The 21,338-nt window shown below is 45.0% G+C and overlaps 1 protein-coding gene across 1 annotated transcript; it reads right to left on the bottom strand.

The window, feature by feature from the left end:
- Nucleotides 1-166: 166 nt before the first annotated feature.
- On the bottom strand, nucleotides 167-11,287 carry LOC117051668 (urokinase plasminogen activator surface receptor-like). The gene is made up of 7 exons (XM_033158243.1): nucleotides 10,962-11,287; nucleotides 8,954-9,064; nucleotides 7,351-7,497; nucleotides 5,900-6,061; nucleotides 5,630-5,767; nucleotides 3,220-3,366; nucleotides 167-1,384 (listed from the first exon to the last, which is right to left on the bottom strand). The coding sequence occupies exons 1-7, from the start codon at nucleotides 11,008-11,010 to the stop codon at nucleotides 1,122-1,124; spliced, it is 1,017 nt and encodes a 338-aa protein (XP_033014134.1). The 5' UTR covers nucleotides 11,011-11,287; the 3' UTR covers nucleotides 167-1,121.
- Between the last annotated feature and the right edge of the window lie 10,051 nt (nucleotides 11,288-21,338).

The following is a 21,338-nucleotide window of genomic DNA, read 5'->3' as shown; positions in this document are numbered from 1 at the left end:
AGTGTACATGTGACCTGTGTGTGTGTGTGTGTTGTTGGACTACAGATCCCATTATCCCTGATGGTTGGCCACGCTGGCAGGGGCTGATTGATGTTGGAGTCCAACAATGTCCAGAGTTCCCCAGCCCTGCATTTAAAATGGCTGACACACAAGCTTATACTTTAAATAATATAAAAATAGTTTATTAAGATAAATAAAAATACGCGAATATATAAGGATCATAAAATAAAGGGCAGTGACCACATCCTGTGGTTAACAAACTTCAGGAAGTCCAAACCGGAGCTGCGTCTAGATGGTGCCTTGCACAGTTTCCCACATCTGATGCAACTTCTGGTTTTCTGAACAGTCTTGTGTTGGAGGAGCAATTCCCAAAAGTGCCTTCCAGATAGTAAACAGCCAATGGGACAAATCTTTGTTTCTTGAAAGAGTCCAACAGTCCTCCACAGCAGTGCAAAAAGAATAAATAATAAGGCGGGACTTTGTTTTGGATATATCTGTTTTCAAAAATGAAAGAAAAGTAATGGCCACCAGGATTTCTCAAGTTAGGAGAGGTGTCCAGCTCCTCTGCCTTAATTTGCAACACAGAGAGCAGAGCAGAGAACCCAGGAGTCCTGAGTCTCACTCTTCCCCAGCTGCTAGTCTCCACTCCACTCCTTTCTCAACAAGTAACTTACTGCCTGATCCAGTACTCAGAGGCAAGACTTGCTTTGTTCAGTGGGACTTACTACCCAGACATCAGAATGTAAGAAGATGGCCCCATCAAGGCCAGCATCCTGTTCTCACACTGGCCAACCAGAGGCCTGTGGGAAACCCTCAAGCAGCAGCCAAACAAAAGACGACTCTCCCCTTCTCCCGTTTGCAGCAACTTTCAAAAGAGAAGGTCCTGGAGCTTGTGCTTGCTTAGAACTTCAACCTGGAAGGTCTGCCTCTTAATCTCCAAAGTGTTATAGGAGTGGGCTGTAGTTCCTTGGTGGCGTGGGGAAAGGCACTCTGTGTATGCTCCGAGGTGGTTCATTCTTATGTCACATGTTTTCTTCACAGCTGCATTCTAATATTGGAAGACAGGGAGAAAACCCTGGAACATCCTGGCCTGGAATATGCCCTGGAATATGCAGTGGAGATCAGGAGCTCTCTGAGGAGAGGAGAAAGGTCAGAAGGATCAAAAGACCCATTGAGAGCAAAGTGTGTTGGGCTGAGACTCGGCGGCTGGCTTGGCTCCTAGGGGATGGTTTCAGCGTCCCGTCAACAATCCAGTTGTTGCAGAGGTCACCAGTGCAGCAGCGGCTGTGGATAGCACCCAGGTTCTTGTAGACGGAAGTGTAAGAACTGTCACACCAGGATGGCGAAGCACAACCCTTGACGACAGAGATTTGCCCAGTAGAGCCTGAATGTGGAAATGAACAGTGATTAGTGACAGATGGGGAGAAATTGGTTTTAGTTCTCATTTTAAGGCCAATTTTCTACCCATTGCACACTTTCTGAAGCAATCTGACAACCAAAACGCAGCCATCTTCTGGAATGCCCACTTCTCCAATGTCATGATGCAGTTCTCCAATGGGTAGAAAAATGCATGTACATACAAATGCATATATTAGTGAAAACAACATGCAAGCTTGCATTATGAGGAATCGTTGAAGGAGTATGCTTAGCCTGGAAAAGAACAGACTGAGAGGAAATATGATAGCCCTCTTTAAATTTCTCAAGGGCTGTCATATGGAAGAGTAAACAAGCTTGTTTTCTCCTGCTTCAGAGGGTGGAACTTGAAGCAATGTCTTCAAGCTACAAGAAAAGAGATTCCAACTAAACACAGGGATAACCTTTTGATGGTAAGAGCTGTTTAACAGTGGAATGGTCTCCCTTGAGAGGTTGTGGACTCTCCTTCCTTTGCGTTTTTAAGCAGAACTTCGATGGCCATCTTTCATGGATATTTTAGCTGAGATTCCAGCATTGCAGAGTGTTGGACTAGTTGACCCTTGGACTCCCTTCCAACTCTACAATTCTAGGATTACCAAATTAGGGGAAATAAGCTTTGCAAAAACGTGTACTTTAGGCAAAAATGCATTAAAAGCATGTATATGAAGACAAATCCATGCTAAAATGCTGGTGGATTCTCATGAGCACTTTACCAAAAACAACCCTCTCAAACTGGTGTGGAATTTTAGGACCTGGATTTAAGATTGGGGGGGGGGGATGAATCTGAGTGGGAGCCTTTTGGCCTGTATCTCATCAACTTTCTCCTGCTAACTACTTGGAACACTTTGTTGCTGAACCAAAAGGTACATGTACATTGTGGAGGATTTCCACCTTGTGCATGTGTGCATGCCCCCCTGTTCCGTGAACACCTGTCCAAAGAGAGACATTGAGCAGGTGAAACTTTTCTTAGACTTTCCTAGTGGAAGTCTGAAGTCTGCTTGGAAGGCCTTAGATGTGAGCTTGTCAAAGTAGATCATGGCTCTACTATGTCTTGTTTGATTTGGCCCTGACTCAGCAGCATGACCTACCCCTTCCCTATTCTTCTGGCAGACTGTTTGCCTCCCCATGCCAGTTTTGAAAGCATTGAAATGATGTGCATTCACCTAAATGGATGTTATTGTTCCCACCCCTTCAAAGAACACATAATTGCCCCGTGCCAGTGGTTTACAACCAGTGTTCTGTGGTACCCTGGGGTGCCTTGAATGATGGTCAGGGGTGCTGCAGTCAACATTGGCCTCTGTCCCTCTTTCTTCTTTTCCCTTCCTCCTCTGATGCCCTCTCGTGTCTCTGCCTCCCAAAGGCTTGCACAGTTGTTCATTGCAGCAACCCTGGCTACAAGTTCCCTAGGTGAATAGTACCTCTGGGGCTGGCCAGGGGGTGCTTCCCAGGCCCCTGTGAGGCACTGTGAGGAGGCACCTCTCTTGAGGGCAGCTCAGAAACCAGGAGTGGCAGCAGCGGCTGGCCAGAGGACTCCCAAGGAGAGGGAAGAAGAGAGGAGGGCAGACTCCACAAGGGAGGGTGTTTAAAAGGGGGGGGTGAGAGGCTGCCAGCTCTTCAGGCAAGGGGTGACATAACTTGGCTCCTGAGCCCCACAGGGGTGCCGCAGAAAGAAGGTACTTGATCAATGGAGCCATGGACTCAAAAGGGTTGAAAACCTCTGCTCTATGCCTCTTTCTGTTGGGATTAACCTGGTCACATTAAACTCCAGATGGAGTGAGTGTGAAGGAATGAGTAGATGATACTCACCATGTATCCCTGAGGCCTCTAAGCATTGGGTCATCACACCCCGGCACTGTACCTTTGTGATGTCATCTGGGGAACAACCATGGGTGGAATTCCCCTCACAACTGAAACACGTGACCCCATTCGGGTGTGGTGGGGTATTCTTGTAGTCTGTAGGCAGAATAAGTGAATACTCTCAGTACCATAAATTTCATTCCAGGCTGTCTGCACCAAGGACACATATTTATGGCTTTAAATTTGGGTACTTTTTTAAAAAATTGGAAGCCATTATTAAAGGGATGCAATGACACAGTGTAGCACTATCCTAGAGCATCATGGGTAATAAAAGAAAGAAATTGTGGATTCCAGCCCAGCAGCCACCTGGAAAAACACTGTATGACTGGTTTAAGCCATGGTTTGTTGAACAAATTTTGAGGTAACAATGGGTTATTTCCCCAAAACTTGTTTCCCCAAAGTTTGATTTCTTTTCCAGCTGTTCCTACACCATGCCTTTTGTAGCTGGGGTAGGCTGGTCAAAGAAACTATGGTTAGGAATGGGTGCTGAGTTCACTCATCATGCTGAGACATAGTTAAAATGAACCAAGGTTTCTAATGTAACAAGTAACAATAGCTTTGAATCTTGAATTGTTGGCAGGAAATAGTTGAACTCTTGAGCAGGGTTTAGACATGATGCTGAGCAATGGTTTAAACCAGGGTTTCCAATAATAGGGTCTTTGGCTGTTCTGGGACTACAACTCCCATCATCCCTAGCTAGCAGGACCAGCGGTCAGTGTTGATGGGAATTTTAGTCCAAAAACAGCTGGAGAGTTTTCCTGAGTTTGGGAAACCCTGGTTTAAACAATACTTTCACAATCCATGGGTTAGCATTATGTGTGAACAACACCTGTGGGGCTGGTGAGTTTTGCCTTGCCCAGGGCCAGTCCAAAACCTTTGGGCACCTGAGGCAGACCCCAAAGTTGCACCGCCCCTCTCTGTGAAGAAAGAAGGGGTGAGGAAAGATCTACATCAGGAACAAGGGGGGATGGAAGATCTACACAGGGATTTGCTGCCCTGGTGGAACCTGCCACCTGAGGCAGTTACTTCACCTTGCCTCATACATGGGCCAGCCCTGGCCTTGCCCCCAAATTGATGGGGTTTCAGTCCTCCTTTTTACCCTAATCCCCCCACTTCATATTTAGATTTTGGGTGGAATCTAGAATTTACTAGCTCTCAAACCCAAATCTGATTACAAAAAATACAGGCTAGTTAGTATTTATTTAGTATTTGATCTTTAACTTGCAGCAGTCAGGAAAGCTGCATGTGTTGACTTTAAGGACACAACACAGCTGTGAAAAGCACCAGGCTTCTATATTATATAAAAGGTGCCACCTGGCCATCTTTGGTTCTGAGTCTCATTCCCTTTAATAACAAATTCAAGTGCTGATAGGATAGGAACTGAGGGAGGTATTGGCATGCTAGGGAGAACTCCGTAGTTTTCAGAAGAACAAAAAATATACACACACCCCACCCTGCTCAACAGCCCAATGAGGACTGAGAATGCTCCGTGGCTACTACAGACTCTCCAAGTGTCCCTATTTTCCAGGGACAGTCCCTGGTTTACAGAAGCCATCCTGGTTTCTGATTTGATCCTGATTTGATTCCTGAGGACGTCCCTGTTTTCATCAGAGAAATGTTGATGGGTATGGAGTTATGTGACCCCCTAAGCCAAGGAGCTAAGTACCGTATTTTTCTGTCTATAAGACACCCCCATGTATAAGATGCCCCCTATTTTGGGGGACTCAGATCTAAGAAAATGGGGGAAAGATGTATCTGTGTATAAGACACCCCCTAATTTTTGACATTATTTTTTAGGGGGAAAACCTAGTCTTATACATGGAAAAATAAGGTAACTTTTCAACCTTTAGAAGAAATCTGAAGGCAGCCCTGTCTGTATAGGGAGGTTTTTTAATTCCATAGTGGAATTATTATGAAATCAGGTGTCCCTATTTTCATTGGAAAAAATGTTGAAAAGTATGCAGCTAGGAGCTGTGGAATATTTGAGGGTCAGCTGGAAAAGGAAAATAGAAAACTATGGGGGTTCAGGGGGATGAATTGGTTTTCTAACACTTTATAGTATCACACAGAACTATGGTGGAATCTGGACACATATATAAAAAAAACATTGTGAAAATGGCTTTTTAAAAACATTTTGAAAAATATACTGAATTTTCCATAGCTCACCATCGCCATCTAGGGTCACATTTGTATAATGCACTTTGCAACACACTTAAAATGTTTTATTTGCAGCTGTATAGCTAGGTCCTCTGTCTCTCCCCCCCCCCCCAAGCAAGAACACTACCATCAGGAGTTGGGAAAATACACGGAAACATTTTGTTGCAGACCCAGTTGGTGCTCCTGGAATCCCAAACCTTACCTTGCGTGTCATCATTGCACAGGCTGGAATTGCAGCATTTGATCAGATGGAAACTATTCTGGTTTTGGAAGCCCAGAGGCTCCTGGCAGTGGGTGAGCGAGCCACAGCCCTTGATGCGCTGTTGGTCCCCCGGAAACTCTGCCAGTTGGGAGAAAACAGTGGCTGTTATTGTGGCCTTTTGTCTCTAGGAGACGGTGCAAATTTCATTGCAACAACCTCTCTTAGGAGGTTAGGAAGAACCCCATCAAACCAAAGGCTACAGGAGCTCACCTTCTGTCGCAGTGAAGGACGTGATGTCTATGCACTTCTCCTCTGGCCGCGCACAGCGCATCTGCATATGGCTGGAGTTGTAGCAGGTCCGGTCGGCTGAGCTACAGGAATAGCAATGCAAGGGATTTCGTGGGCGACCGCGAGCAGTGAGCATATCCACAACTGCAGTTTGAGGAAAGCAGCAGCAGCAGCAGCAGGGAGAGAAGCAGAGAGAAAAAATCAGGGCTGAACTTATTAGGTGAATCACAGTCACAAAGCATTCGGATATATTTTCAGGAATCTTCAGTCTGACTGGGATCAAACAATTTCATATAGGCGTATGGATTTAAGGAGACCAAGCCTACACAGTCATGCAATCTTTTATTTTGTCAGGATGTAAATCTTATTTTTTTATCTGCGTTCACTTTTCCCATTAAACAAAAAATGAGTTGAAGGGAAAGCCTAGATAGATGTATTCTTCTTTCTCTCCCTCCCCAAACCAGCTTTGCTTATGTTTTTCGTTACTTCTTGAATTTCACACACACATTAAGCAAAACTGACACTGGGTTCACTTGTATTAAAAATTATGTCTAAAAAACTCTGCATGAAGTTTATTTAAACTGTTTTCAATTTGTTCTAATGTAGGAACCGACCCTGGGACTTTACCTTAAAGTCCCAGGGTGGGTTCCTACATTAGAACAAATTGAAAACAGTTTAAATAAACTTTTTTTAAGTAAATCAATAATGTGTGTACATAGCAGTGACCAGAGGAGGAATGACCGCTGGGAAGAGCTCAGAGAGAAGAAACGCCATGGCGCATCTGCAGCAGAACAACTGGACGCCTCCCTCTGCCCCAGCTGCAACCAAACATGTCTCTCTTGTATCAGTCTCTGCAGCCACTCTAACTCTCCAATTGTTTGACTTCAATGTCCTCCGTTGTCTCTCAAGACAGACAGATGCCAGCAATGCTAACTTGATATTTAATAAATAAAATTTAATGTGCGTGGAGAGGGAAACATCAGGGTTCAAACTGTGACCCGGTTACAGAAATCAGCAAATCTAATTGCATGAGGTTTAGTGGTTCAAATGCATGCATGTGAATGGATAGAAGAAAAAAGGGGCTACTTAGGGCTTGGGACCAGCCTGTCACAGCCTGATACCCTTGGGAAGCTGTTGGACTCTGTAGCCCGAGCCAGCATGGGATGGTGGAGCTTGCAGCTTCCCCACCCCTGTGACAGAGGAGTCATTTGGCATTGGGGGGGGGGTGATTCCGCTCAGCTCTAGGGGTGAGTCTGCTTTCACACCAGGACAGGTGTTGGGGCAAAGGCTTACTGCCCCTCCACCTGTTCCAAACCCACCCTCGCAGCTGCTTTTTGGAAAACAAAATTATCCTGGGAGTTCTGTTCATTGGGTTCCAATTTAATGTGCAGCACGGCCTGCAGAGCGAATCCTCTCCACTCGCATGGACTGACCGTTTAGCACCCCCTGGTTGCAGAGCTCAGTCCCGCAGTGCTCCTCCGCCAAGAACACAACCTGATTGCCAGAGAGGTGGGAGATGGAGTTGTTTGGCTTCCCACCCACATCACAGCCCTTCAGGATGTAACTGGAGATCTTAGATCCTGCAAGGAGAGGGGGGGGGGAGAGGGAGAGAAAGTAAAAATGAAGGCACCATTTTTTTTTTCTTTAGAAGGCAACATTCCCAAATGCAGACTTAGTGCATTAATCCTGTTTCACAACTTACAGATATGCAAACCAGATTAGCTCTCAGTTTTGGCCTTCCTCTTGTGGGTCTGTTTGGTTGTCACAGACTGTGGCACATACAAGTTTGTACATAGGCATCCTTCGTTGAAATAAAATTTATCAACATTTTAAAAGTTGGTGCAAAGCTTCTCTGGGGTCCGGAGTGCGGGTGGCGTCACAAGCACTTGCCAGTAGGTGCTCGTCACCGCCACCACACACAACATGCTATAGACTAGCAAAACAGTGTGTTGCTGCTTCCCTCCCAGGGCTCACTTGGGTGTGTTAAGACATGCATATGTTTCCACACCTGCAAGGTTCCACTGTCTTTCAAATATTGCATATGTCTTTTTCTGTAGGTCTGTCAACGCCTCTGTTTGACAGATTCCAGCAAACCCCATTGGGGTTGACTAGAAACCTAAGGTGCCGTTTCTTTATTGCTTTCCACACAAACAAAAATATTTCAATAAATGTATCCATAAAATTTGCAAAGCACACACACAAGATATAAATACTGAGGGCTACCAGAGCTTCTTGCTCTGATTGCCAACAACCACCCCACCCCACCCATTTGCCCTTTGGCCACCAGCCCTTCCCCCACACCTGACCAAATCCCCTTTTATTCACTTGCAACACCAAAACAGGAAAACATTACAAGCAGACCCCCACCAATACAAAAAAGGACAATATATCTCAAAAAGGAAACAATAAAGTAAGTTTCTTCTCCTTTTATTGGGTGATCTCCCAGTTCTGGTATCATGAGAAGAGAGTTCTCCTTTTTCTCCATTTTTCACATCCTTCTAAAAACCTCTATGTCAGGGTTTGGGTGTCTTTTCCCTTCCGAGGCGAGAGTTTCCTTTCTGGGCAACTTTCCAGGCACCACATGCCACTGGTGGGCGGGACCAGAGGCAAAAGTGGGTGGAGGAACAAATGTGGGTAGAGTTACCTTTGTTTGGTCGGCTAGTTCCTACACCAGGCATAGGCAAACTCGGCCCTCCAGATGTTTTGGGACTACAACTCCCACCATCCCTGACCACTGGAGTTGTAGTCCCAAAACATCTGGAGGGCCGAGTTTGCCTGTTCTACACCATGCTCCATCCAGCGAAGCATGAAGCATTGTCAGAGTTCAAGCCAAGCAAAAACCTTTGAGGAGGGTGCAAAGCTGGGCTGATGAAGGGCATGATTCAAGAGGTGGAACGAGGGAGTTTGTCCTCAAGGGCTGCCTTTGACACCCATTCTGCCTAAGCTGAGGTTCCTCACCTCTGCTCTCCAGCTCCTTCTTATCTGCCTCGTCCTCCTTTTCCAATCCCCACATCCTCCTACTTCAAAAATACTCACGGGCCAGTATAGTCATTATGGTGGTGCTGCATTGCTCTTGGTACTCTTCGCAGATCTCCGTTTCCTGGCAGTCACTGTTGTCATTACAAGCGTAGCATTCAAGGCCGGCGACTGAGAGAAGAGAAGGGAAGCCATTAGCAAACCAGGTTTGGCTTACTGCAAATCAGGGGGTGGGGTGGTCCTTGACCATTTTGAATCTGGGGGGCTTGGGAACTGCCTTGGTCGCCACAAAAATGCCCATTTTGCAGAAGAAATACTGACAATCTGCCCAGCACCTATAGATGTGTAAAGATGGTGCCAGGTGAGCCTCCCTGGGGAGAACATTCCACAAGCTGGGAGCCACCACTGAAAAGGCCCGTTCTCATGTTGCCACCCTCGTGTCCTCCATCACACAGAGAAGACCCACAGATGGCAGGTGTGGGCTCCAGGCCGTTTTGTATGGGGAGAGGCAGTCCTTGAAATGTGTGGAGCCCCTTCCTATGCCAGGTGAACATGCAGGTGTTGGCCCATGGCTATGGTGCATGACAACATGGCATATTGAGGGGCTCACACACAGCGCCCCACAACTTCCTCCTGCGTTCTTTCACGTGTGGTGGTAGGGGTTTCCTCAGAACATGTGGACCTTGGAATTGAGCGCTCTTCAGGGTGAAGTTGGCCTTGCTGGGATCTTGCCTGTGTGTCATAGCTGACAGATGAGAGGGCAAGGGACAGTGAAATGGGGAGGGAAGGGGTCAAGTCTTTGAAGCTCCATCCTTCCAGGGTTCGAGGCTCTGCTGAGCCAGGGTGCCATTTTGTCACAAGGGTGGTGCGAGGACACGAGTACTGCTAGGGATGGGGAAATCCTTAGCCCCCTGGCATCACTCATCACACCTTTTAAGGTTATGTTCCTGCCTGACTGGGCATTTCCTTCCTTCTGCTTGGAAATGTCCAGCTCAACAGGATGTGAATACAGTATATTACACATCTGTCAGGTGTGAAGAAATGGGGTCAGGTGGCCAGCCTTTGGTCTGAGTCAGGGCTCAACAAAGGATTTCTCCGGTTTAAAATTATGACTATTTTTACTTTCATGTGACAGCTCTAGAAGCAATTGGACAGTTGATTTACTGCAGGGCTGGGAAGCCCACGGCCCTCCCCATATTGCTGGACTAAGGTTGTATTCACATGCGCTCTCAACAGCAAACACCCAGATCCTCATAGTTTCCCCCTCAGCTGAGATTCTCCCTCTTTCTCCAATTAAGAATAAAACACCTTGTTCTCCTTCGGTTTGTTTGCTCCAACCATTGCACGTTACTCTCTGCCCAGAATTAGGAGTACCAGATCTTTTTGTCAACTTAGTATTGTCTATGCTCCCTGGCAGTGGGTCTCCAATATCTCAGCTGGAACCTCTTCCAGCTCTACCTTGTAGAGGCCAGGGATCAAACCCTGGGAAATGAGATGAGGTTGAGACCAGTATTTAATCCATGCAAGAGAAATGATGGTTCAGCAGCTACTAAGTGAATTTCAGGGGGATCTTTACAAGTAGTCAGAGATATCTGTGTTTGTAGTTAAACTGCAGGAAACCATAATTTCAATATAAATATACTGTACCATGCTGGGGGGGGGGGAGCTTACAACAAAACTTTGACAGTTGCATGCCGAGCAAATGCTCTAACCACTTCTCTCTTGCCTTTTTGCCGTGGGTGATCTGCCTGCCAGTCAGCACACCACTTCTCTGCTTTACACCTCTAGTCTGCACACCAGACCCACATTTTCTTGTAACGATACCAAAAATAAAAATCTAGGAGGTTTGAGAACTGAACGCCCTCCCTTCCCCCAAAAGTTACACATTCTGATCACCACTGAACTTTGCTCCTCTCCACTGCTGGAAAAAAACAAACGAGAAGTCTAAAGAAGACATAATCACCATTCTGAGTGGGAAACACACTCATGTGATAGAGCAGACAGCCGGTTAGGCAGAAGATAATCTGTACCACACACACACACACACACACACACACACGATACTTACCGTGAGCTACCATCAAAGACAGGGAGAAGCTGAACCAAAATAATTCCATGGATGTGGTTTGGAAGGGAAGTTATTATTTCTTTCTAATTCACAGATCTAGCTTGCTGTCCCTGGCTGGTTCCTCTGTTCTGTGCAGGAAGAATGTTCTGCCAACCTCTCTCCCTCTTTCTCTCTTCTGCTTATTCCTTAAAAAAACAAAACAAAAAACTCTTTCCCCCCTCTGGCCCCACCCCTGAAATCAATTGGAAAGGAACTTTTATCATTTCTGCTATGCAGAACTTCAGAGGGTGACGCAGTCAATGATGTGACTGATGCAGGAAGAGAAGGGGGGAACTGGGGGAAAGTGGTGACAGTTTTCTTTTGTGTGCTGGTTTCAAGGCTCTTCCCCGAAATGCACTCTCATCGTCAGCACAGAGCCCTGGAAAATGTGAAACCAGAATGAAGAAGAAGCAAGCCTCACCTCACCTCCACTGAGCCCTTGCAGCCCTTGGAGGGAAAGAGAGAGAGAGAGAGAGAGAGAGAGAGAGAGAGAGAGAGAGAGAGATTAAATAAAAAGAAGGAATGGGGCAGGGGGGGGCAGATTCCTGGTTGGCCCATGATCTCACCTTTTATATGATTTTAGAGCTGGGGAAGGTCATCTTGGAGACCCCACCCTTCTGCCCCCAAGGAGCCCCATGTGGCAAACTGGTGTAGCATTTGAAACAAACACAAATTCCTGCATTACAGGTTGGGCTAGATCAGTGTTTCCCAGCAGAAGGTCATATGCCCCCCTGGGCCCCCCATGATATTCCAAGGGGGTCCCAGGTGAAAATCGTGCAAACAGGGGGCCACAGTACAAGGCTAGGGGGCCACAGAGGGAAGTGAGAAGTGAAGCGGGAAATCATATATATATATATATATATATATATATATATATATATATATATATATATATATATATATATATATATATATATATATCTTGATTGGTGGAGTATCCGCTTGACCAGCAGAGCCCTTGATCCAGAACCCCCAGGTCAGGTAAATGCAGTGGTGGGGTGGCAGTGGGCAAGCCAGAGCTGCTTGTTGCTGCTGCCAGTGCTAGGCCCAGTGGATCAGCGCCTTTGGATGTTGCCAAAGGGGTGCAGGGCCCATCGGCAACGTTGGCTTGGCTCTGCAAGGTGAAATCCACCACAGTGCCTGGCCGAGCGGGGTCACCTGGAGCTGCTGACTTACATCTAGTAAATAACTGTCTACTCAGAAGAAAGCTGCACTGAGTTCAGTGGGCCTTACTTCCAGGTAAGGGTATGTGGAGCAATAGTGTTTTATTGGGGCAGCCAGGGCTCCTTGGGATGACACGACTTTTTTTGCACCAGGTCAGTGAGGACAGCTTGCTTTTAAAAATTCTCCCATATATACACAACTGCCTGTGCACCTTTTTGACCATATCTGTAGGTTTCCCCCTCTGTGTCAAATAACTTACAATATATTACAGTATATTTAAAGATAAGATAGGCAGCGATGCAAGAGCATTACATTGGGGAAGGGTGCGTGTAAGTCCCACCGACCCCGTTCTCTGATGTTCCAGCACATGCCCCTTTGCAGCTGAGGCTTTGTACACACAATACATTTAAAGCACATTCAAAGCACAACATTTCCCTCAAGGAATTCTGGGCACTGTAGTTTATACCCCACATAGTTATGATTCCCATCAACCCATAACAAACCACAGTGCCCAGAATTCCTTGAGCACTGTGATACCCCTTTGTATTGTCAAGGCCTTCCACCAAAGAATTCTGGAAGCTGTAGTTTGTTAAGACTTGTTTAGGAGACACCTATTCCCTTACCAGAGCTACAGTTCTCAGAGTGGTTTGACAATAAATCCCTCTTCCTAGGGTACTCTGGGAACTGTAGGTCTGGGAGGGGAATTGGGGTGTCCTAACCAAGTCTCCATAAAGAAGACTGATCGCCGAATAATTGATGCTTTTGAATTATGGTGCTGGAGGAGACTCTTGAGAGTCCCATGGACTGCAAAAAGATCAAATTTATCCATCCTTAAAGAAATCATCCCTGAGTGCTCACTGGAAGGACAGATCCTGAAGTTGAGGCTCCAGTACTTTGCCCACCTCATGAGAAGAGAAGACTCCCTAGAAAAGACCCTGATGTTGGGAAAGATGGAGGGCACAAGGAGAAGGGGACGACAGAGGATGAGATGGTTGGACAGTGTTCTCGAAGCGACTAGCATGAGTGTGGCCAAACTCTGGGAGGCAGTGAAGGATAGGCGTGCCTGGCGTGCTCTCGTCCATGGGGTCACGAAGAGTCGGACACGACTGAACGACTGAACAACAACAACAACAACAAAACAAGTCTCTGCTCCTTTATCAAACAACAGCTCCCAGAAAACTTTGGGGGAAGACTTCAATGTTCAAAGTAGTTTCATAGCATTTTAAAAGTATGCTGATTGTGGTCTACGTTTTACTCAGCACAGACTCACTGAAATTAATGGACCTAATTTTGGTGGGTCTCCTCTGCATAGGACTAGCCTTGGAGCCAGCCCATAGTTTTTGTGACTTTTTGAAAGGCACAGCCAAGTACAGTTGTACCTTGGAAGTCGAATGGAATCCGTTCCGGAAGTCCATTCAACTCGACTTCCAAAAAGATTGAAAACCGAAGTACGGCTTTTGATTGGCTGCAGGAAGCTCCTGCAGCCAGTCGGAAGCTGCGGAAGCCCTGCCAGATGTTCGGCTTCCAAAAATAGTTCACAAACTGGAAAAGTCACTTCCGGGTTTGCGATGTTCGGGAGCCAAAACATTCGGGAACTAAGCTGTTTGACTTCCAGGGTATGACTGTATTTTACAGTGCCTACTCAGAAGTAAGCCCCAGCCCCACTGAGTTCAACAGGACTTGCTCTCGATAAGTGAGTGTAGGATTTCAGGTGTACATGAACAAACACACAAGTGGAATCTTGATGATGTAGCATGAATCACCGTCTATTGTGAGCCACACACTGAGCACAGCATCTGACTCAGCCTGGCGAAGTTCCCTCAGGCCTACAAATTGAAATGAAAGGCAGCTGTTAAGGAAATGGACTCTGGCACTGAATTTAATGGGTCTACTTGAAAAGGCATGTCTGTTTTAGGCAGGCACTGAAAAGAATAGAGGGAAGGTGGCTGCTTGATCTCAAGAGGCAGGGAGTTCCAAAGTGGATCTCAATGGATGACTGTGTTTTGGCTTGAATATTTTCCCCGAAAATTCAAATTAGGTAATTTTTACATTTAAAGGCAAACTGAAATTAATTCCTCCATAGCCCCTTACTGTGGCTAATCTTCCATCATTTAATTGTCTCTATATGGTGGCCAATGGTGGTTTTAAAATTTCAATGGTTGGCTTTAAATGGTTAGCAACTTTTGAAATGCTTTTAGTTTTGAAGAGCAAGGTTGCTGCTGTTTTTAAAATAAGCTTGTGAAGATTACTTGATGCTAGGAATGGAGGAGAACTTCGAATCAGTACACATATGAATCTGAATCTATCAAATTTTCACTTTCTGAAGCATTATGCAAACCAAAACACAACTATCCTCTGAAACTCGCACATATCTGAATTTTGCAATGCAATTCATCAGCCAACCAATGTTTACCCCAAAAAAACACATGTTAGGGGAAAGTGTGCATAGAAATGAATAAATGAGTGAAAAATGACATGCAAGCATGCATTATGTATGGAGAAATTGTTTGCAAGGAAACATACATTACTCACAACTGCATATAAAAAAGTTGCTTTTAGATGATATTTGCACAAACATGGTGAATTTTCATGGGGGTTAAAAAAAACCAATTGCAAAATCTGAAGAACTGAATTTAAGTTTGGAACAATGAGAAACTGAGGAAACTGAAATGGACAGATCCTTCCATGCCTACTTGATGCAAACACATTTGAGGAAATGCTCTTGTAGAGGAAAGTACACAAAGTGCTGAACTGAATGTTGTGACGTTCTTCAGGCTTGCTGCTTTTGAGGGAACTGGGGAAAGAGGAAGGCCACGTCCAAAAGCAGACTTCTTCCCCTTTCTCTTGGATTCCCCTGGGCACTTTTAATCCCATAATTGTTTGAATCACTGCTGACTAAGCCTTCCCTTATACTGACCACATAGAGCAGCCTTGAAACCCAAACAATCTAAATTCAGATTTAAACCAGAAACCAAACTTTTGGGATGAGTTGAAGGGACATTGCCACTCACAGCCGCTACCTCACAGAACACAATGTTACTTATTGTTTGGGTAAAACGCTGGCTGTTTGGACAGGTCAGTTGTGGGCTTGAGCAGAGGGGGCCCTCTGGAAGGAGTTCCTTATGTGGGGACCTTCAATGCACCCCCAAAGGCTACCCAGTAGCATCCATGCCCCTCTGAATGGTGCCAGGTGAATGCATTTTAATTTCCTACACTGTCTTAAATGTATAAATTCACACAACGAAATTAAAGAATATCTAGGTAAGGTAAAGTTAAACAACTCCTGGATAGTTAAGTTCAGTCAAAGTCGTCTATGGGCTGCAGCACTCATCTCGCTTTCAGGCCAAGGGAGCCGACGTTTGTCCACGGACAGTTTTTCGGGGTCATGTGGCCAGCATGACTAAGCTGCTTCTGGTGAAACCAGAGCAGCGCACAGAAACGCTATTTACCTTCCCGCCGGAGTGGTACCTATTTATCTACTTGCACTTTGATGTGCTTTCGAACTGCTAGGTTGGCAGAAGATGAGACAGAGCAACAGGAGCTCACTCTATTGTGGGGATTTGAACCGCCTACCTTCTGATCGGCAAGCCCAAGAGGCTCAGTGGTTTAGACCACAGCGCCACCCATGTAGTGCACATTTAAAACACATGACTCCCCTCCACCCGAAGAATCAGCGGAACTGTAGTTTGTTTAGGGTGCTGGAAACTGTAGCTCTGTGAGGGGCAAACTTCAGTTCCCAGAATTCTCTGGGGGAAGTCACAGGCTTTAAATTGCTGTTGAATATGCTTAAACCTTTTTCATACTGCCATTCACTCAAATTGCATCCAGAGAGGTTTGCACAATTAAATCAAATTCTTTAAGAAGAAACCAGGAGGAAGCAGGCTCTTGACGGCCTCTTTTACGAGCAAAGAATTTGAAAACAAGGCAATTACGCCACCTTCCCAATAAGGAGATTCCTATGGTGCTCTGCTCTGCTTTCGGGTTCCAGTCATGCTGACTCACCTCAGCCTTAGCGGACCATTCTTGGGTGGCTCAGAGTCAGACCTCTGAAAAGAACTAGGTTTGCAAGTGATGGTTAGAGGGAGCGGGGGCAGTTTCACGCTCCTGACTAGGAATGCATTACCACCAATATCCGTTTTTCTTTTTTCAAATCTTAAATTCACTTCACTACATTTCCATCTCAGTTTGTGATTTTTGTCCTCACAAAAAATCTCCAGCATTTCAGAGTGCATTTCTTATCTAGCATATTCATAGTGGTTTGCACTTTTCTTTAATTATACAAATGGTTTCCCTAACATAATGCAGTCCAAATTGTAGGGTTTCAGCCTCATTTAATTCTATCAAATTTGAAACTAATTAGTGCATATGAAGGAGTTAAACCTTCAAATAAGCTGTTTTGCCAAGCTTAGCCTATGCCATGACCCCTCACCTTGAGAGGCAATGAGTTACGAATCCTTTGCTATTTCTCTCCCTCCATATGGATTTCAGTGTGTAAGGAGCTCTGGGCCGGTCACTCCAAACTCAACCAATCTTTTTTGTTTCAGATCAGAATGGAATCTGAATCTAGTGGGTTCCTCAGCCCCTATATCAATAGTTTAGAAACTTTTGCCTTTTGTTAACTAAGCAACATTTTAACTGCCTGTGCATGTTTCCTGACTGCTGCATGGAAAAGCACATGAATCTGACCTTTGAACAGTTTTGTAAGTAAACCATTTTATGATTTAGTAAACATGTGGTCTATCTCTGTGCTGGGGAAGTGGGAAAGCTAGGGGAATTTAAAAGGGGATATTTTGGGGACTTACTCAAAGGGCACATTTTAAAGGTTTTGCATATATTTTCATGTTTTTCTTTGCTGCATGTTTTGCAATGCTAAATCTCTGCTGGGGTTCCCTCATCCAGCGGCGGACCATATGCCTGCGCTGCTCAGGGTGGGCGCACTCCCGAGGGGGGCAGGGCTACCAGCCTACCATATGTGCACATCTTATTTTGTTTTTGGTTTGCCCTGCTTTATCTATGATTCTGTCTGCCCTTAATGGAAATGTATGGGCTAGACCCTCCAGCATTCCGCAGCCGTTGGGACTACAACTCCCATCACCATGTTGGCTGTGACTAATGGGAATTGTAGTTGAACTCAAAACCATCTGGAGGACACCAGGATGTAGGAAGCTGTTCAGCTGAATCTGGCAGCCTTCCCTCCAACCTTCTTTTCCCACCTGAGTTGCCTACGAACAACCCTCCGGGATTGTAAATCACATTCCAAAGAGGAACGTCACTGGGATGGGCCAAGGAATGAGGCTGGGATTAGAGCAGGTGTCTGACCAGGAGCCATGACATAATTCGGGGGCTGAACAGAGAGGTGCTTTCACCCATCTCTTAAGCATTTAAGGAATTTGCTATATCACAGTGCCAAGCCCTTAAGCACCTTCCTTGGTGGTTTCCAAAGTCACAGCTAAACTTCCTAGAGTGAAAGAGAAACTACTGAATCAGACAATAATGGGACTTTTATTATTTTTTCCTTTATTGATTGATTCCATTTATAGCCCACCTTTCTTCCAAGATGCTCAAGCTAGCATACATGGCCCCCTCTCTCCCAATTTCCTCCCCACAACAACCCTGTGAGGTAGGATTGCGCTAAGAGACAATGACTGGCTTGGTCCTCTTATGTTCTTAGAGCCACAGCTTCCTTACCCTTGGACCATACAGTTTCATCTGAATCCCTTTTGCTGGAAAGCAAATCCCATTTGTTCCACTGAAGTGGAGTAGCTGCAAAATCCAGGAATGGCATGGTGCCAATGGTAGTTGCCCCCAGATGCCCTTTGGGTTTGGTAGGGTTGGGGGAGAAAATAGGCTGGTTACACCAAGCACTGTCCTTTTCCCCAGTGTCTTCAGATACACATGATCTGGGGGGGGAACCAACCAGCTTGAATTAATCATCCTTCAAACTTCACCCTTCCTGAGGAGACAGATGGTTATTCTGCAAATGTTTCAACATTATTACTGGAAAGAGATGGTCCGGGCCACAGTTTCACACACCCATATAAGGAGGGGATGTGAGCTTTAGCCATTTGTCAAGTGGCATTCATAGGGCACTCCTAAGCATATTTGCACTTTCCAAAGCACTTTGAACAGTTACAGCTTTCCGGAAATAATCCTTCAAGCTGTAGTTTGTTAAGGGGTTGAGAGCTGTTAGCAGACCTCTATTCCCCTCACAGAGGTACCATTCCCAAAGCGGTTTAACAATCAGTCCCTCTTCCTGGGAACTGTAACTCTGTGATGAGAACAGCCGTCTACTAACAACTCTCAGCATCCTTTAACAAACTACGGTTCCCGTGATTCTTTGGGGGAAGTTATGGCTGTTTAAAGTGCTGCGATACTGCTTTAAGTGCTTAGTCCAGAGGCGGCCTCAGTCGGGCATGTTTTACTCCTTAGCTAGAACTGTATTTAGAAATTCAGCCTTACTTTAGAATCTCAATATTAAACGTGGTGGAGATTCTTGTGCCTTTAGAAACAGAGTGGTGCTTCAGAAGTCAAATGGAATCCGTTCCGTAAGTCCATTTGACTTCCAAAACATTCAGAAACCAAGGTGCAGCTTTTGATTGGCTGTAGGAAGCTCCTGCAGCCAATCAGAGGCCACGGAAGCCCCGTTGGATGTTTGGGTTCCAAAGAATGTTCACAAACCAGAACACTCACTTCCGGGTTTGCGGCATTAGGGAGCCAAAATGTTCGACTTGCAAGGCGTTCGGGATCCAAGGTACAACTGTATGGTTTAATTACACATATTTACACTTTTAGTCTACACAGAGTAAGTTACAGCATGGTCATCTCAACAGGGGCTTTTTTCCTACAGTGGATAATTTAGTTTTGACCCCCATATTAAACGGGGAGGTGTGAATCAGATCAATTCAAATGGGAATTTGTAAATATTACATTCCTCAACCATTTCCACTCTCCACTAATACAGCTGTCTTTTCAGGGGTTGTTGTTGTTGTTTGTTTGTTTGTTGTTGTTGTTTAGATCTTACAGTAAATATGTGCAGAATGGAGATAGAGCTTGCTACCATAATAATACACGCACACACCCCAACAACAAGTGCCCACACTACAAGCTAAGAATGCCTATAAAGGACTTCAGTCACACAGGTACATATATGACTTTTGTCTAGACCTAGAGAAAACTCTGTTTGCTGCAGCACTTGCAAACTCATTGAAAGCAAGGGTTCTATAATTAGCAATCTAAGAATTTAGCTGGGTTTCCTCCTCCCTAATTTATGTTCATTCCATTATGGAAAAGCCTCGGAGTTATAAATAAACGGAGCAAAGAAGAAGGTCCCTCGACTGCAAACCCTTCCTAGTTTTGTCCCACACCATGGAAACTGAACTTGTTATATCATGCGGCAATTGTAAATTAATTAACAAAGACAGAAGTAGGGAAATGTGGTTGCAGTTCTTTTCCTTCGGGCAACGGGACACGAGGCCCCTATGCACACAATGCATTTGTTTATGCCAATTTCAGAGTCAGGGTTCCACTAAAGGAGCTACTTGGAATTGTAGTTTGCTGACTGCACAGATAATCTCTGCCTGAGATTTGTTTAGATTGTTGGCATCTCCCCAATGAAACACTCCTTTGCAGAGGTCCCTAGGGAAAGGGACTCACGATTAAACCAGTTTAACTGTAGCCTTGTTCCTGTGTTTGACTGAACACGGGTACAGACTGTGTCTATACATGGAGATGTGTTTGCTTTAAAGAGTGTACACTTGTTGATTTGTACAGCTTAACTGTTATGTAAAGAGGTACACAGATTGTACATGGGTTGAATGCTACATGTCAAAAACTGTATTAACAACAAGAACAACAAGAACAACCTAATTCACCATCTCAAGGCAATTTGCACATAAGGTAATAAAAACAGTTACAAACACTAAAACAAAAAATAAATTTAAAACAAGGAGACACTCATGGTAAAAACCCATTTATCCTGCTGAAAAAGCCCTAGCTGCATTTTGAACCAGTAATGTGTACACAGCTTGAATGTGCAGCTCAACTATTTGTGTGAACCGGCACACAGACTGCACACTCTTTAAATGTAATTTAAACATAGCTATTCCCTCAGAGAGGTCAAAATCCCTGGTGCATAATAAATGTGGGGTAAATGGAGTGTGGTTGAGTTCTTGTGCTGTCTTGTGTTTGTGGCCTTCCAGCTGTTGCTGGATGCCATCTCCCATTGGTTCTTGCCAAGGTGGCCAGGAATTATGGGAATTAGAGTCCAGTAACATCTGGAGGGCCACGTGTTCTCCACATAGAAGATTGCTGAACCTCTTGAGCTTCTATAAGTTTAAAGAACCAACATGAAGCTACAGGCTAGATTTAAACTCCTGGATCCAAAGTGGTTCTGAAAGTGCTGCGAACCAGCTTATTTCAATTTGATATTTTGCAAAGAAAAAAAAAGCTCAACAATTTTTGTGTTCAGATTTTCACTTTTTGAAATATGGCAACTCTATTATAATATCCATACTAGGTCCAGCACTAGCAACCTCAGACAGCACCATGGAAGGTTCATTCACTGACATTTGTCCTGCCTTCTTCTTTAAAAACAAAAACAAAAAACAGCAGCAACAACACTCTTGCCAGCTCCCAGTGGCCGCCATCTTTGTTTTTGACAACATCCTGAAAGCCATCTGAACTTCCAGGGAACTGTGGAACTTATTTGTTTCACACAATTAATTGCATGTGACTGGAGCATGGGTCGGATCCAGTCTTCAATTGGTTCTCATGCCACTTGCACAGTCAATTTCCATATGGCAGCCAACAGGGCAATGGATGTGCTACATTGGAAAGCTGCCTTTTCACATGTCCAAATCTAGCATGCACCAAGGTATGTAAGGAAGAGTGTTACATTCCCAAGGAAAGATGCCTGGACTGTGTGCAAGAAATTGGTACATATTTATGTGGATTTGCCCTAAGATGAGTCATCAGGGAAGGCCCTCCCTGGGTTTGCAGCCATTCAGTTGTGGCAACCAACCAGACCGTTTAATTTTAACTAGCTGCTACTCTGGGCAACAGATGGCAGCAATGTTGCAATAGCTGTTTTGATGACCTAGAAAACGAGCACGCAATCGTTTTAATTGCAGTGTTAGCTTGTTGTTTTTAAAATAACATTGTTTCTTAATTGCAAGG

This window comes from Lacerta agilis, chromosome 8 (assembly GCF_009819535.1).
Source record: "Lacerta agilis isolate rLacAgi1 chromosome 8, rLacAgi1.pri, whole genome shotgun sequence".
In the NCBI taxonomy this organism is placed as follows: Eukaryota; Metazoa; Chordata; class Lepidosauria; order Squamata; family Lacertidae; genus Lacerta; species Lacerta agilis.
The sequence above is the reverse complement of the archived record's forward strand: the minus strand, read 5'-3'. Positions and strand labels throughout refer to the sequence as shown.

Bases quoted from the DNA above. Each gene is read 5' to 3' on its own strand.
- LOC117051668 (XM_033158243.1), bottom strand. From the start codon at position 11,010: ATGGAATTATTTTGGTTCAGCTTCTCCCTGTCTTTGATGGTAGCTCAC. The intron at 9,065-10,961 runs GTAAGTATCGTG...CTCTTCTCTCAG, and splicing joins GTCTTTGATGGTAGCTCACG to TCGCCGGCCTTGAATGCTAC. The intron at 1,385-3,219 runs GTGAGTATCATC...TTCCACATTCAG, and splicing joins AGAGGCCTCAGGGATACATG to GCTCTACTGGGCAAATCTCT.